This window comes from Amblyraja radiata, chromosome 1, assembly GCF_010909765.2.
Source record: "Amblyraja radiata isolate CabotCenter1 chromosome 1, sAmbRad1.1.pri, whole genome shotgun sequence".
Lineage (NCBI taxonomy): Eukaryota > Metazoa > Chordata > Chondrichthyes > Rajiformes > Rajidae > Amblyraja > Amblyraja radiata.
This window is the reverse complement of record NC_045956.1, coordinates 67,089,487-67,102,541: the sequence shown is the minus strand read 5'-3', so window position 1 is coordinate 67,102,541 and position 13,055 is coordinate 67,089,487. Positions and strand designations below refer to the sequence as shown.

The 13,055-nt window shown below is 42.0% G+C and overlaps 1 protein-coding gene across 1 annotated transcript in view; it reads right to left on the bottom strand.

Annotated features, from left to right (window-relative positions):
* The window catches only part of usp53 (ubiquitin specific peptidase 53), a 98,842-nt gene that overhangs the window by 23,228 nt on the left and 62,559 nt on the right, over positions 1–13,055 (bottom strand). Inside the window, exons 10-13 of the mRNA XM_033023564.1 lie at positions 9,668–9,838; positions 5,658–5,804; positions 3,344–4,001; positions 1,885–1,955 (exon numbers count right to left, since the gene is read on the bottom strand). Coding sequence (XP_032879455.1) covers positions 1,885–1,955; positions 3,344–4,001; positions 5,658–5,804; positions 9,668–9,838 — 1,047 coding nt within the window. The remainder of the gene's footprint in view (positions 1–1,884; positions 1,956–3,343; positions 4,002–5,657; positions 5,805–9,667; positions 9,839–13,055) is intronic.

The following is a 13,055-nucleotide window of genomic DNA, read 5'->3' as shown; positions in this document are numbered from 1 at the left end:
ACAGTATCGTTAGCTATTGGTTCTCTTTCGAGTTGCTGACTTAAAGTAACCCAATCTAGATCATTAATTAATGAACCATGCATAGTTCTGATCATCATACTGCATGAAAAAGCGATAGTACCAGAGTACAGAAAACATCCCAATATTTAGAGAATTATAACTGTGCGGAAAAGTTGTCAGAAAGAGGTTTCTTTCTTTTGGAATAGAGATAAAGGGGATTCTTTATTTGAAGTATCTAAAATTAGCAAGGCACCATTTCACTTTGCAGAATGTTCAATAAGGGGGCATTGATTTAAAATAAATGCGCTTTGCCCAAGCTTCCTGGTTGAAAGTGTTTTGAAGATACAAACCTTCAATGCTTACAGAAATAAATCAAACAGACTGTAATGTGTCATATACTACCAGTCAATTAACTGAGAGCTACGAAGTAGGAATAATTTGAATACTCCTTTTTGGAACTCCCACAATATGGTCTCTCAATATGGCCAATGGATTTATCAGGATGATCTAATCTGACAGAAATTGATACACAAATATTGCTGGTACTAGACAGAAAGAGATCCGGAAAGGGGAAGATGACAGAGTGTTTAGTATCAAAGAAAATATACACTGTTCAGTAAATCGGAAGTGCAAAGGGACTTGGGAGTGCTAGTGCAGAATTCCCGAAAAGTTAAATTGCTGGTTGAGTCAGTAGCAAGGAAGGCAAATGCAATGTTAGCATTCATATTGAGCAGATTACTATATAAAAACAAGGATGTAATGGTGAGGCTTTAAGGTGCTGGTTAGCCACCATTTTGAATACTGAGAGCAGTTTAATGTCATTAATCTGAAGAAGGATGTGCTGGGGTCAGAGTGGGTTCAGAGGTGGTTTACGACAATTATCCTGGGATGATTGGGTTAACATATGAGGAGCATTGATGGCTTTGTCATTGGGTATTATTAAAGTAGAGATTGATAGGTTCTTGATTCGTAAGTGTGTGGGATTGAAAAGGAAAAATGATCGGCCATGATGGGATGGCAGGGCAGATTCAATGGGCTGAACTGCCTAATTCTGATCCTGTCTGATGATCATAATAATTAGAAAATATAAATGCAAATAAATCCGAAGTTGGGTTCAGCTTCGACCTGCGTAGGTGCTGGGGCTGGGAATGGGAGTGAGGGGAGGAGGATGAGGGAAATGAGATGGGGTGGGGTCTCTACCCCCCTCCCTTCGGCCCGTAGAAACCTGAAAAGAGACAAGACAATAAACTACCAGAGGACACAGACCACCATCTCTACCCATCCTCCCCTCCACCCATCCCACCCCTCAACCCCTATATACCCATCACTCCCTTACCCACCTCCCTCTCTATCCCCCCCACAGTCCCTCTCTACCCCCCACCCCCTCCCCTCTCTACCCCCCCCCACTGTCCCTCTCTACCCCCCTATCTCTCTACCCCCTCTCCCTCCCTCTCTACTATTGAGAATTTAGGTTTAAAAATAAAACCAACTGCAGAAGTTGAAAAAATAGAACATGGAACATTACAGCACTGCAAAATGCCGGCCCATATCTGTGCCAAACATGATGCCAAGACTGACTGAAAATTATATTAAGATCAATATAGTTGATTGAGTATTGAAAAGGCATACAATGCAGATGTTTTATTATTATGCATTCTATTCTTTAGAATTAAATCCATATAACAGCAAACCTCAACATTTCTCCTCAATGTTGCATATAATTTTGAGAACTCGTATATGTGAAATTTTGCATGCCATTTTTCAAAACTGCTTATAGCCCCATTTCATAGGGTCTTTACAACTTATAGTAATGTTGTTGCACTAAAGCGGATGGCTGCAAATTCTATAAGATTACGTGCCATGCCAATTGACAATAAACCTTACCTTCGTTATCTGGAAACCTATTAATGGGCAGATTAAGACTTCTGTCAGTTTTGAGTGATGTTATTGGATTCCTAAAATACATAACATAGAAGATTTAGATACATGTTGTATCAACATGTTAATTCAACAATCTTTACTTTGACAATCACTACAGACAATATTTTAAATTAATTTGATGTTTTGACTTTAATCTACATCATGCACATTTATAATATACTCAAATGCACACAACTAGTGATCTGCACCATTATTTTACAATGGAAAATGATCCTGTATACAAAATGGAAAAAAAGATAAACTACAATTTTACTACTTCATTTACATTATACAGGTGCACAACCTTTTATCCAGAGTTCCGGAAACCGAAAAGCTCCGAAAACCGGACATTTTTCCAGGATGTCGTCTGCACACCAAAGCTCGCGTTTGGCGCCAAACTTGACCCGAAACGACCCACGGTCAACCCAGGTCTGTACTACTGTAGCGGCTGCCTCCTCCCCGGAGACCGGGGAGACACTTAAACATCTGTAAATCATTGCTTAAATGTTAGTCAGTTAGTTTGGAGGGCTTTTATGTGAAGAGGGGGGGGGGGGGGGGAAGGGGGAAACTTTAATTCTTAGTCCCCTACCTGGTTGGAGAGGCGGGGAGCGGGCAATGCCTTATCGGGTCGCCGTGCAGTAAGCTCCGGAGCGCTGTGGCCGCCGACTCCCAACATCTCGGAGCTGGGGCCGCGGGCGGTGCCGGTTGGAGCTCCGACCCCGGCAACTCTACCCCTGGCTGCGCGGCACTCCAAATCCAGCGCCGCCCGCGACCGGACGCCCGCAGCCCCAGCTCCACGATGTTGGGAGTCGGCGGCCACAGCGCTCCGGAGCTTACCGCACGGCGATCCGGTAAGGCATTGCCCGCTCCCCGCTGGTATCCCAGCGCTGTGGCCGCCGACTCCCAACATCGCGGAGCTGGGGCTGCGGGCGGCGCTGGATTTGGAGTGCCGCGCAGCCAGGGGTAGAGTTGCCGGGGTCGGAGCTCCAACCGGCGCCGCCCGCGGCCGGACGCCCGCAGTCCCAGCTCCGCGATGTTGGGAGTCGGCGGCCACAGCGCTCCGGAGCTTACTGCACGGCGACCCGGTAAGGCATTGCCCGCTCCCCGCCTCTCCGACCAGGTAGGGGACTAAGAATTAAAGTTTCCCCCTTCACCCCCCCCCCCCCCCCACCACATAGAATCCCTCCAAACTAACTGACTAACATTTAAGCAATGATTTACAATGATTCCCCGGTCTCCGGGGAGGAGGCAGCCGCTCCAGACTTTTCAAGCTACCTACCTAATCTACGCTAAAAATCTTCCATTCCGAAATCCGAAAAATTCCGAAATCCGAGAAGTGTCTGGTCCAAAGGCTTTCGGATAAAAGGTTGTGCACCTGTACTTTAAACTTTTAACATAAGATCAATTTAAAAACAAATAATACCTGTTGGAAAGTGCATCTTGGTTATTCGTCATGTGCTTCCCACTAAAAATCTCCACACTTTGAGAGTCGGGGTCGGCATTATTGACCAAACTGCTGCTTTCATGACCAGATTCCATTTTCTGTGTCCTATAACCAGAGCTATGGATTTTTAAGTTTTCACATTTGTTTTCATTTTTTGGATTTGCTTTTCCATCAACTTCTAATGAAGAAGTTCCATTTCCGTGTTTGCATTCATCTTCATATATTGTCATCAATCCTTTGTGTTTTCGTTTCTCATTCAATAAATCATTAGGATTCTGTCCTTTGCTATGTAGCATCTGCTGAGCAGCGTTTGATTTGTGCTTTGGACTGTTTTGTCTCTTGCTCCCTTCCTCAAAAATACTATCCACGTTCAGTGTTTCCCGTGAGGGTTTCCATACCTTACCCTTATTTCTACTTCTACCATTGCCTTTGTCCCTTGATTCTTGGCTACTATCAGTATCATATCCAGTAAAACCACTGTTTTTATTTTTATGTGGAACTGAATCTGATGTTGTCCTGATGTGCGGAGTACTTCCACCTTCGCTTAAATGTCCTTTTCCTTGACTACTGTATGCGTGTTGATCCCCAAAATGCCTTGCACCAAGGTGTGGTGTCCCAGATTTGGAAGATTTCTCCTCTAAAGAAAATAATCACAATGTAAGCAAATAAATATATTAGTCCACAATATTGAAAAGTCATGTTTGTGACTAAGCATGGATCCCGACATCTTTATTATATCATTTTTTTCTAAAATTAACGTGGTGCAACCAAAAGCCTGCCCCCCACCCCCCCCCCCCCCCCCAGCACTTCAACACAGCAAACACATGCCCCTTCCTCCCCCCTCAACTCTTATGCAGTTTTATTTGCAAACAGACTTACAAAGCTCACCTATACGTTTAGTTAAAGCAATTGACCCTAACTAAAAGATTAATTAAGAATATAATGACACCTTTCTTCACAGGGCTGCTGTCTCTCATACACTTGGTTGGGGCCTAATTTAAAGATTAGAATTCTCTGGTTAAATGATGGGAGGGCTGCAGAGGTTTTCGCTGCCCCATTTGATTGCTCCAGTCCACAGGAAATATTGGGATTGCTGCATCTAGTGGTGAGCGAAAATGTCACCGCTTAGGCTGAAGCCAGAATACCAGGAAATCGACAAGGATAATCTGCAAACTCCTCACATTTAGGTAGAACTGTCTATTCCCATTTTAATAAAATATTTTCTCATATGTATAAGTAGCATTTATACAGTTGTTAAAAAAATCACATTTTAGCATCTTAATTTAAAAAAAATTTTTTAATGGGAAATATGCATCTGTAAGCTTTTAACAATAATCTTGTTACGCCATATGCTAAAACACAATTTAAAGTATTTTGATATGTTCAGTATTTTCTGATTAAGTGATCTGCTATGGCAACTTCTGTACACAAATGTGTACTTCCTTCACTGCTGTTAATACAAATCAATGATCCATCAATTATTTCCCTGCCCCCACCCTTTTTCTCTTTTCATAGAGAACTCTCTCTCCATAACTCCTTGGTTCACTCATCTCTTCCCACCCGAAACATCCCCTCCCCAGTTACTTTCTCTGGCAACTGCAGGTGATGTAACACCAGTCCCTACACCAACTTTCACATTTCTGTTCAGGGATTTCAGCAGTCCCTCTAGATGAGACACAGATTCACACACTCTTCCTCTGTCATACTCTTACCTTTATCACTATCTCCACGTATCTGCCAATTCTCCCCTCCCCTCCCCTGAATTCACCCATTACTTGCCAGGCATTGCCCACCACCACCTCTTTTCCAGTTTTCTAACTACTCTATTAACCGAACAAGGGTCCTGATCAGTAATGTAATTTATTCATTCTCTCCACTGATGTTGTCTGACCCGCCAAAATTCTACAGCTCAGGACTCTAGCACCTGCAGTTTCTTGTTTTTCAATTATCCATTGCCTGCTTTTAAAATTAAAAATATATAATTTTATGTAATACACACGCACATATACATACAGGCACACACATACATATATATATATATATATATATATATATATATATTTTAAAAAAATAAAAATATATATATATATATTTAAAAAAAATATATATATATATATAAACCCAACCCGAAATGTCACCTATGCATGTTCTCCAGAGATGTTGCCTGACCCAATGAAATTACTCTGGCAAAGTGTCTTTATTTTGCAAAAACAAAGAATGTTTGGTTTTGCAAAAAACAAAAACAAACAGATTTAGAGTTTTGAATCCTTGAGTTAAAAAAAAAGGCAATAACCTCTTTGCTTGCCATAGTCGTTTCTTGTTGGTTTATCATTTTCTTTTTTCTGGGTATGTGGCAGGTTCCTTCCATTCTGTGGCTTTTGGGCATGCTCCTTTGAACGGTCCCATGGCCAAAATGATGAATCGTCAGGAAACATTTTAACTGTTCAAAAAAAAAAAAAAAGATTTCAATGCAGGATGCTTCACGAGCTTTCACCCAAAAGGGAAAGAGACCGTATAACTATTCCTTCTTACATCGCAAAATATGGTCTCAAGTTACAAGGATTAAAGTAGGAAAGCTCCTGCCCTTAAATTTTCTGGTTAATGAGTTTACATTGTTCTAACCTGTTGGCCAACAAACATATTCAACGGCATTTTAAGTATCAGGATGTATGATACATAACCTCCTGATTTTGGCATTATTATGACAGATTGAGAAGAGACCAAATACAACAGAATTGAGCACACCAAAGGAAATAACTGTGCGCCATTTATGAAATCACAAAAAAATTCACATTTGCAACTACTGCTTTCTTGAGGTAGGAAGGTCAATTGTTCTTTTATTGTCACGCATGGCACAGTGAAATTCTTTTACACAACCCACAAATATTCGAGGTGGTGATGTCCACCACTTTTTGCAGCCACCTTCGTTCTTGAGCATTCAAATCTCTGGTGAACCCGCCATCCCGGGAATTAACCTGGTGAACCTACGCTGCACTGCCTCAATAGCAAGAATGTCCTTCCTCAAATTAGGAGACCAAAATTGCACACAATACTCCAGGTGCCGTCTCACCAGGGCCCTACACAACTGCAGTAGGACCACCTTGCTCCTAAACTCAAATCCTCTTGCAATAAAGGCCAACATGCCATTAGCTTTCTTCACTGTCTGCTGTATCTGCATGTTTACTTTCAGTGACTGACATACAAGCATACCCAGGTCTTGTTGCACCTCCCCTTTTCCTAATCCAACACCATTCAGATAATAATCTGCCTTCCTGTTCTTACCACCAAAGTGGATAACCTCACATTTATCCACATTATACTGCATCTGCCATGCATCTGTCCACTCACCCAACCTATCCAAGTCACCCTGCAGCCACATAGCATCCTCATCACAGCTCACACTGCCACCCGGCTTTATGTCATCCGCAAACTTGGAGATGTCACATTTAATTCCCTCGTCTAAATCGTTAATATATTGTAAATAACTGGGGTCCCAGTACCAAGCCGTGCGGCACCCCACTAGTCACTGCCTGCCATTCTGAAAAGGACCCGTTACTTCCTACTCTTTGCTTCCTGTCTGCCAACCAGTTCTCTATTCATGTCAATACCCTATCCCCAATACCATGTGATCTAATTTTGCACACTAATGTCTTGTGTGGGACCTTGTCAAAGGAGTTTTGAAAGTCCAGATACACATCTACTGGCTCTCCCTTATCTACTCGTTACATCAATAAATTCCAGAAAGTTTAGTCAAGCATGATTTCCCCTTCATAAATCCATGCTGACTTTGACCGATCCTGTCACTGCTTTCCAAATGTATTGCTATAACATCTTTAATAATCGACTCAACCACTACCGATGTAAGGCTAAGTGGTCTATAATACCCCGTTTTCTCTCTCCCTCCTTCCTTAAACAGTGGAGTTACATTGGCTACCCTCCAGTCCACAGGAACTGATCCAGAGTCGAGAGAACATTGGAAAATGATCACTAATGCATCCACTGTAGTTTAGAATCCTCTACCCAGCGGATAAGTGTGTTTGTTTGTTTGTTCATTTGTTCCGGTGAAGGCGCTGTGCATACGGCAGCCAGCCAACAGTGGCTAGTCTTTTTCTATTTTTTTCACTTTTAATTTCCAGTTTTCGTGTACCTTGTGTGTTGTGACTATTGGCAGACCAATTTCCTTCCAGGGATGAATAAAGTTTTATCGTATTGTATTACGCAATCCCCAGTATTGGACGGCCTGTCCTCTAGTAGGTTCTTCTACATATTGGTTTAAAAAGCCACCATGCATACATTCTAGGAAATCCTCCTCCTCAGCGCTGCTACCAATTTGCTTGGCCCAATCTATGTAGATTAAAGTCACCCATGATAACTGCTGTACCTTTGCTACATGCATCCATAATTTCCTGCCTGATGCTGTCCCCAACCTCCCTATTGCTATTTGGTGGTCTGTATACAACTCCAACAAGCTTTTTCTGCCTTGGGCTATTTCACAGTTCTACCCACACCGATTCTGCAGCATCCAAGTTAGGAGCGGCGACCCAGTTCCCCAAGTTTTATGACGGGTTTATAAGGGATGATGGTGTTGACTGCCAAGCTGAAGTCAATGACATCTCCCTGTTCTTGTTCGTCAGTCAATGAAAGTAAGCATGCAGGTACAGCAGGCAGTGAAGAAAGCGAATGGCATGTTGGCCTTCATAACAAGAAGAGTTGAGTATAGGAGCAAAGAGGTCCTTCTGCCTAGTGAGACCACACCTGGAGTATTGTGTACGGTTTTGATCTCCAAATTTGAGGAAGGACATTCTTGCTATTGAGGGAGTGCAGCGAAGGTTCACGAGGTTAATTCCCGGGATGGCGGGACTGTCATATGATAAGAGAATGGAGCGACTGGGCTGGTATACTCTGGAATTTAGAAGGAAGAGGGGGGGATCTCATTGAAATGTATGATTATTAAGGGTTTGGATATGCTAGAGGCAGGAAACATGTTCCTGATGTTGGGGAAGTCCAGAACCAGGGGCCACAGTTTAAGAATAAGGAGTAAGGCATTTAGAACGGAGATGAGGAAACACTTTTTCACCCATAGAGTTTTGAATCTGTGGAATTCTCTGCCTCAGAAGGCAGTGGTGGCTGGTTTTCTGGATACTTTCAAGAGAGTTAGATAGAGCTCTTAAAGATAGCGGAGTCAGGGGATATGGGGGGAAGGCAGGAACAGGGTACTGATTGCGGATGATCATTCATGATCGCAGTGAATGGCAGTGCTGACTCGGTGTCGAATGGCCTACTCCTGCGCCTATTGTCTATTGTCCAAGTGGTCTAGCACAGAGTGGAGTCCAGCAAGATCACAACAGCTGTTGATTGTTGTAATGGTAGGCAAATTGAAGTGGTTCCAGGTTAATACTGAAGTAGGAGTTGACTTGCATCATGACCAACCTTTCAAAACACTTTATCACAATGGATGAGAGTGCCACCAGTCTGTAGTTGTTGCAATGTTATTTTCCTCTTCTTGGTCATCAGTGTTAAATTTGTCCTTGTAAAGCAGGTGGGGACCTTGGAATGTAGTAATGAGGGATTGAAGATGTCCCGAAAACTCCAGCCAGGTTTTGAGAATATTGGTTAGGTACTCCATCAGAGCTGGGCACTTTAAGGGTTCACCCATGGAAGGATCTTCTGATGTCAAATTCAGAGACTGTGTTCTCAGGGTCTTTGGAGCTCATGAAAGTATAGAAAGCAGTGTGCCCATTCGGGAGTGATGCACTGTTGTTTGTTGAGCTGCTAAGTTTTACTTTTAGGAAGCGATGGCATGCAAACCATGTTACAAGTGCAGGGTCACCTCTGAGCTGTCAGTTTAGTCCCCACATTGTCTCTTTGCTATATTGCTGATGGTAGTTCAGAAACATCATCTTCAAGCTAGCATTGTTGAAGTCCCCATAATGATAGACAAGGTTTTGGAGTATGAATGAAATGGATGCAAAGTAACTAGCTATAAATCATCAGGGATTAACATTGACATGCCAGATATTCACCTCCTGCAGGACATTTCACAACCTGTTTCCACATTCTGGTTATAGCCGAGTAATGGAAAGGTCAGGTGAAACACGCACATTGAATTTGAACTACTATTGAAATATCTCAAGATCAAAAAAAGTAAATCAGTTGTAAAATGCATTCTCTGAATAATAATCAACAGTTTCCATTTAGCAACTTGCCCAAAAATTAACTGGAGATGTTGCAAAGAAAAGAAAAAAAAACTCGCTTTAAGGTGCTGAAATTTAGCTATAAAAATCAAGATAATAAAATACTTACTCAGACCTCGACCTCTGCTATCTTGAATGTAACCTCTTTGGAAACCACCTTTCGCATTAGATGGTTGTTTTGGAGGCAGTTTTGGGCCCTTAACTTTTGATGAATGTCCTTCAGCTCCATTCTCCTTCTCGTAGTCAGATACTCTGGTTGCAGGAATCTTCATTTCTTTTTCTGTTTTATAAAATATGCAAAGATGATGTTGGATTCCAAAGGTGATCATCAGGTTAAAAGGTCCAACTGATAGTTTAATAATGTTTCCAAATGTGTAAATTAAAATAACCATGTACACAAAAATGAAATAAATTATTTTTGGAAACCAATCAGCAACAGATACACTTTCAAGTCAAAAACAGTAAACAGGATCTCTTTATCATGGCATAGCATTCTGCATTTCATTTCAGGGAGAACAATAGTCTAAAATGGATGTATGATTTGAACTTTATCTGTCGACCTCTTTCACAATGGAAGATCTTCACTGCTCACATTTAAAAAAACATTAGTGCAACACAAAGGTGGGTGGCATTGTAGATAGTAAAGATGGTTGTCAAGCATTGCAGCAGATCTAGGAGAACTTCCGGTGGTGCCATGGAGCAGTAAGAGGCGCTCCTTTTAGCTCCGCTCCAAAAAATGCGTTGAAATGCATTAAAATACCTGGAATGAAAAACGGACCGAATGAAAAACAGACTGAATGATGCCCGACGTCGCGTAAGTGACGTCATCAGAAATCGACGTATACCGACTGGATACCGATATTTTTAAATGAGTAAACGGATTCTGCCGACTCGACCTCAGACTAGACAAAGAACCCGACTGCAGGTTCTTCAAGAGCAAGAGAAAGAAACTTCTGAAGAATCTGAGGAAGAAGGACTTATTTCTACCATGGAAGAGCAAATACAAGAACAAACTTTAAGACGGGCTATGGCAAAAGACTTTGGAGAAATTCTGACTGAAAAGCTTGGAAAGCTGGAAACAAGACTTGATGTCAGGAATAAAGAAATTTGCGGAAAAAATGATATTCTACAAGTTCGCATCAAAGAGGTAAACACCGTTTTGAAAGGAGAAATTAAACAGGTCGAATAAGATATTAGCAAAAGTTGGAGCCCATTCTCCTCACTTCAAAAAAACAAAACAACGCTATCAGAGATCTCAAAGCTACTACTACGGACATCTCTGACACAACGCAAAGACTGAAGGAAGGTCTAGACCGTGTTTCTGGGCAACTGGCCAGAATGACCGTCAAATGCCTAGATCTTGAAGCCCAGTCCAGACGTCAAAACCTAAGAATTGTTGGAGTGAAGGAAGGGAAGGAAAGTGGAAAAGATTCTCGGGACTTCACTGCCAACTTACTTCAACAGGTATTTAATCTGCCTGAGAAACCTAAAATTGATCAGGCACATCGAGTCCAGAGAGCCCGATCAGGTGCTGGAGCCCCAAGACAAATTATTCTTAAACTACACGACCTATCAGTTCTTGAAGATATGAAGAAAGTGACAAGCACAGGATCCCTGATGTTTGAAGGAGAAAATATGAGAATATTTAGAGACTATCCAGCAGAGGTTGTCAAGAAGTGAGCTCTTTTCACCAAGACACGTGGTATTCTCAGAGACATCCCAAACTTAAGATATGGAATAATGCATCCTGCCAAATTAAGGGTCACATACGGAGGATCGGGGCGTTTCTTTATCGACCCAGAAGATGCATATAAATAAGGGGGGGAGGGGGGGGGGAGAGAGGGGGAGAGAGGGAGAGAGGAGGGGGAGGGCGAGTATTTAACATACTAATATCAATAAGCAAGACTTTTTAATTTCAATAGGGTATTTAAACGATAAATACCCACTTAGAGGCAAGCTATAAGAAGAAATGTAACTCCCTTAGAGGAAATTATTTACAGTCTGTGTTGTTTTTTCTGTTTACATAATATCTTGTTTAGTCCGTTTTTTTTTGCAATATTACTTTGTAAGAGGCGGAGCTAATTGTGATTAACATCCACAAAAGCTCACACGAAATATCCCACCAGGGGGTGGGCTGCACGCACAGTATCTTTAAATGCTGTTTTTTTGTATTATTTACATTATTTAGCACTTTTTTTGCTTTTTCTTCTCAAGGCACTTTTTCTTGTGATATACAAGCAGGGTTTTGCAATTGGGATCACCCACCCAACAACCAGAAGGTTGATTTATTGTGTTGCCACATCTGAAACAAGGGAATCCATGTAAGTTATAATGCAAGACGACCCTCTGAAGAAAACTGGAGGAATTACATTTTGTAGCTGGAATATTAGGGGCCTTAATGAGCCAATTAAAAGGTGTAAGGTTCTTGCCCAATTAAAATCGAATAATGCTTATATGATATTTTTACATGAGACGCACCTCAAAGATCGAGCTCATATCAGGCTGAAGGCTAACTGGATTGGTCAAATATATCACTACTCTTTTCTCTCCAAAACCAGAGGTACTGCAATTATAATTCGGAAGAGTATCATATCATTTCCGAGAGAACACTGCCACTTACGGCCGTCATTTTTGGCCACCTCGCTCAGAGCCCCCCTCCGCTGTACTGGACTGGAGGATTTTTCCCATCGATTAAATGTCAGAAAGATATTAATGTTTTTTAAAAATTCGCCATTCTCTCTGCTGCCCCTGCTGGTGGGAGGGGGATGGACTATAAAACCCGGAAGTGGTGTGCCTCACTCAGTCTCTGCAAGATGGAGGAAGCGAGAGCGTCACGTCTCTCTGAGCTCTGAATAATACTGAACAAATGTCTACTCAACTGTGAGTGCCCTTAATGGGGTTTGAAAATGAAAATATGGTTGGTTTGAAGTAAAAAGGCACCGCAAATGGTTGTTTGGGGTTTTTGGGTTGAAGTAAAAAGGCACTGCAAATGGTTATTTGGTGGGTTTTGGTTGAAGTAAAAAGGCACTGCAAATGGTTGTTTGGGTTGAAGTAAAAAGGCACTGCAAATGGTTATTTGGGGGGTTTGGGTTGAAGTAAAAAGGCACTGCAAATGGTTGTTTGGGGGTTTTGGGTTGAAGTAAAAAGGCACTGCAAATGGTTGTTTGGGGGGTTTGGGTTGAAGTAAAAAGGCACTGCAAATGGTTGTTTGGGGGTTTGGATGGAAGTGAAAGTTACTGCAAATGGTTGTTTGTCTAAACTTGACAACTTCCTGTTTGCACTAAATTGATTTTAGATAAAACGCTACCACTTACGGCTGTGATTTTTGGCCATCGTAATCAGTCCCCCTCCGCTCATCGGTGCAGAGGATTCTTCCCATCAATTAAAAATAAAAGTGTTATTAGTGTTTAAAAAATCTCTCTCCTGTCAATCACGCCATGAAGGCCACACCTTTTCCGGTGGGAGGGGGAGGGATTATAAAACACGGAAGTGCGGGT